The 3730-nt window shown below is 40.1% G+C and overlaps 1 protein-coding gene across 1 annotated transcript; it reads left to right on the top strand.

Annotated features, from left to right (window-relative positions):
* Positions 1-1324: 1324 nt before the first annotated feature.
* LOC112141604 (glutamic acid-rich protein) lies at positions 1325-1774 on the top strand (the record flags this gene model as incomplete). The annotated part of the gene is given in 1 exon segment (XM_024264749.2): positions 1325-1774. A coding segment is annotated over 1 exon segment (272 nt), but the record flags the coding sequence as incomplete, so codon positions are not given.
* Between the last annotated feature and the right edge of the window lie 1956 nt (positions 1775-3730).

The following is a 3730-nucleotide window of genomic DNA, read 5'->3' as shown; positions in this document are numbered from 1 at the left end:
ATATATATATATATATATCGCTTATGTTTTCGCTTATGAGTAGATGCTAATTTTTGTCTCAGTGAGTGGCAGAAAATAAGCTCATATTTTTAAAAGAATGTTTTGATAAAAATTTTTTTAGTCTTTTTTATTGGTTAATTTCAAGCAATTTCAGCAATAAACACAAGAGAAAAACATTAACAATAAATAGACATATAACATCCAATTTAAATATTAGTTTATAAATTGTTTAGACCATCTCAATCGGGAATTAAAGGGAATTGTCTCCAAGTGTTCAAATTACAGTCATTTGTATTCAATGAAAAACGCATTTCCTGTGTTTAAATGTTGTCATCTAATTTATTGATTGTTAATTGAGTTCCAAATTGCGGTTAATCGTTTTACGTCCTGTTTCTCCTCAGCAGCTGAAAAAAACAGCAGAAGATGTTGATCACGGCGCAGTCTTCTGCGACCCCGCCGGCGTGTTAACACTGCTGACATTAGTGATGTCGCCGAGCCGTGTGCGCCCACGTCCCCCGGCGGCTTTCAGCGTTTGTGTCTGTGACCCAGAACTACCTTCTGACAAAGTGCTACCTCATTTCAATGCTAATGTGTTGTTATGGCTGTTTTCAAAGCGCGGCTGCTGTTCATAATGATTCTGGTTACCTTAGAGGCTGCGGTTAATCCTGCAGATCCCTGCGGAGCGTCTGTGTACCCAGAGGTCATGGAGATAATGTTTAAATAGACTCTGGTATTATTCCGAGGGGACGACCACAGGGATATAAACAGCTGACAGCTTCTTGATCTCCTCCAGCACATATGCTGGAGAACAGGGGATTAACCGGAGCGTGGTGGTGTCTTCATGAACTCTTAACCTTCGAGGTGCACACCAAGCTATCACCAGGAACGGCGTCTTTTTCTGTCCCTGAATAGATAACAGCGAAATGAAATGTATTAGAAATGTGGAACAATCTCAAAGGGCCTCCAGCTGTTTACGGAAAATGATGTTCGGCTGCTGGAAAATGACTCCAAATAGGACAACAGAGGAGGGGAATATCAGCGTCATTTAGCGTGTGAGTTTCACAAGAGGGTCACTCCTGCAGGAAGACACTCTCCAATTCCAACTTGGTGACGTCGCTGGAAGCTTTCAAGATTTTTATTGACTCAAACATTCAAAAAAAAATTGTCAGAAGACCAAATTTATGAATCCAAACTTTCCAGATAGGTCATTCCAAGGTAGGGGTGTCAAACTGAATCACACAAGGGGCCAAAATCCAAAACACACCTTAGAACAGGATAAACATGTATTGAACACTCCAAAACTACATTTTTATAACTTTAGAGTTGGAGGACAATAAAGAGAGTGAAGCAGAAGACAAAGACACTGAGCTGGTCTTTGAAGAAGGAGAAGATCAAGAAGCTCCAGCTCTCAACAAGACTGAAGAATTGGACGAATGTCTGCAAACACTCCAGCAGACAAACTCCAAGAAGAAAAGGGAGAAAAGTCAGAAGAAAGTGGAAGAAGTCAAAGAGCTGAAGGATAAACCTGTGAAGAGGTTCTCCTTCTCAAAGTTTTTTCGTCGGCTGTTTGGCTTAAAACCTAAAGGGAGACATTAACTAAACTAACCTCCCTCCACCTAAAAGACGTTCAGATGATTCTGTTTGCTTTTCTCCCTCCTGTCCTCCAACATCCGCATCCAATTCTTTTATTTCATATTTTGTTCTACTTCCTTCACAATTGTTATGTAGTTGCATTATCAAAATGTCAGATGATTTTCATGATTTTATTGTATCGTATTTTATGTAACATGACCATTAAAAAAAAAAAAACAATAATGCAACCACAGAGGAGCACAATCCAGTGCCTTCATGTGCCGGTCCCAAGTCCGGTTAAATGCAGAGGGTTGTTTTTTTTTCTTTGTCAAGAGTATAAAGATTGACAGGACTGGAGAGGTTGGCCATGGTTGCTTAATGTAATAAAGTACAATCCAGGAGACACAGACTGGCAGACAGGTTTGGTCTGGCTTTTATAGAAAGGGGGACGGGAGGTTGTGTTCCAGCTGGAGAAACCGTTTGACCCGTGGTGTCCTTTTGAGGGTTCTTTGGGAGCACGGGCTCCGGGGAGCCTTACTGGGGGCTGTCCGGTCTCTGTGTGACCACAGCAGGAGCTTGGTTCGTACAGCCGGCAGTCAGTCAGACCTGTTCCCAGTACATGTTAGACTCCGGCTGTGCCGCCCTTTATCACGGGATCTGTTGACAGTCTTAATAGACAGAATTTGTAGGCGGAGCCAGGGTCCGGTGGGGTTCTGGTTTGGGAACATTGTTGACGGGTCCAAAAGGAGACCAAACATTGCAGAACCACAGGGAGAAACAATGCTGTTGCAGTTTAGCTTCACCTTTCATGCATAGTCCAACAACTAAAGACACTGGTAGTGGTACGCCTGCTTCAGCAGGTTGGGGGTTGATTCCCTGCTGTGTCCTGCAGAATATTTGGACTTTTAGACATGAAAAGTTGAGCACTGCAACCACAAAGTGTGAAATCAAAAGAGAAACTTTTCAAATAACTGAAACTTTTTGGAGCAAATATAAATCCAAACACTGGAATAGGTAAAGCTATCATAAGAAATGTTAGCATGATGCTAACATGAGGGCTAATGTGTGTATTATCTGTGAATGAAAAGACTTTTTACACAAACATTAATGCGTCCAACACCCCAATCACATCACACCTCCTTTTTACCAAGTTATGGACTTCTCTGAACAGCAGCATATGAAGCTATGTTCACACCAGGCATGTGACACGTGTTTAAGAACACGCTAAACATGCATTCTTGAACACAACTATTGCCCATGGTGTTCACACTGAAGGAGCAAGGAGGGGCTTCTTTGTCTTTTTCTATTGATTGAAGATTGAAATGTGAACTTTTCTCAAAGAGTTATTTATTTCATCATTTTTTTGACATTTACTCTGATCAAATGGTTACTTTGTGAACTGGCATGGCTCCAGTATGTTGTTTTTTTTACAAGTTTGCTTACAAAGTCAGCCTATAATTATAAAGAACTCTTCGGTGTGCTGGTGAGTTCAGTGAACGCACCAGGCAGAGATGCTGGTTGGTCCTCGTTTCTGTCCCTCAACCTGTTGTTGGAGGTTTGGACTGACTGGGTTCAGCTATTAGGTGTTGGTTTCAATGACAGAAATCATGTTTATTTTTTTCGTCAGTGATTCACTGCTTTCACCTATAAATCCATATAGAAATAATATTTATGTTTTTTAGTCTATGGATAAATTGAACATTAGCGCCCACTTTAGGTCTTTACTGCAGTTTATAGCTTTATAAACTCCACTGACTTTTTTAAATTGATGATTGGACGATTTTCTCTAAATGTTTATGTTTCTGGAAAAAATAAGAAAATTTCAATCAAATTAGCCTATGACTTCATATTTTTATTAGACTTGCTGTTCTTGTTGATATGCACATTTTATTGTGATTTCTGTTGATCTGATTGATCTTAATAGCTGAATCTGTTTGATACTTGTACCGTGGGAAAAATTCAAAAACAAAAAGTGAAATGATTGGGATGTAAATTCAAGCAAAAATGTACTTGAATATTTTTATAGAAAGTGTGATACTTTTTTTTTTTTCAAATTCGTATTGGCAATTTGTACCTTTGTTTGGCTTCTATTCAAATATGTTATGCGAAAGTCGATTCCGCTACGTCGCCCGGATTGGCGTCACCGGGGCCCCACCCT

The sequence above is a fragment of the Oryzias melastigma genome, unplaced genomic scaffold, assembly GCF_002922805.2.
Source record: "Oryzias melastigma strain HK-1 unplaced genomic scaffold, ASM292280v2 sc00968, whole genome shotgun sequence".
NCBI lineage: Eukaryota > Metazoa > Chordata > Actinopteri > Beloniformes > Adrianichthyidae > Oryzias > Oryzias melastigma.
The sequence above is the reverse complement of the archived record's forward strand: the minus strand, read 5'-3'. Positions and strand labels throughout refer to the sequence as shown.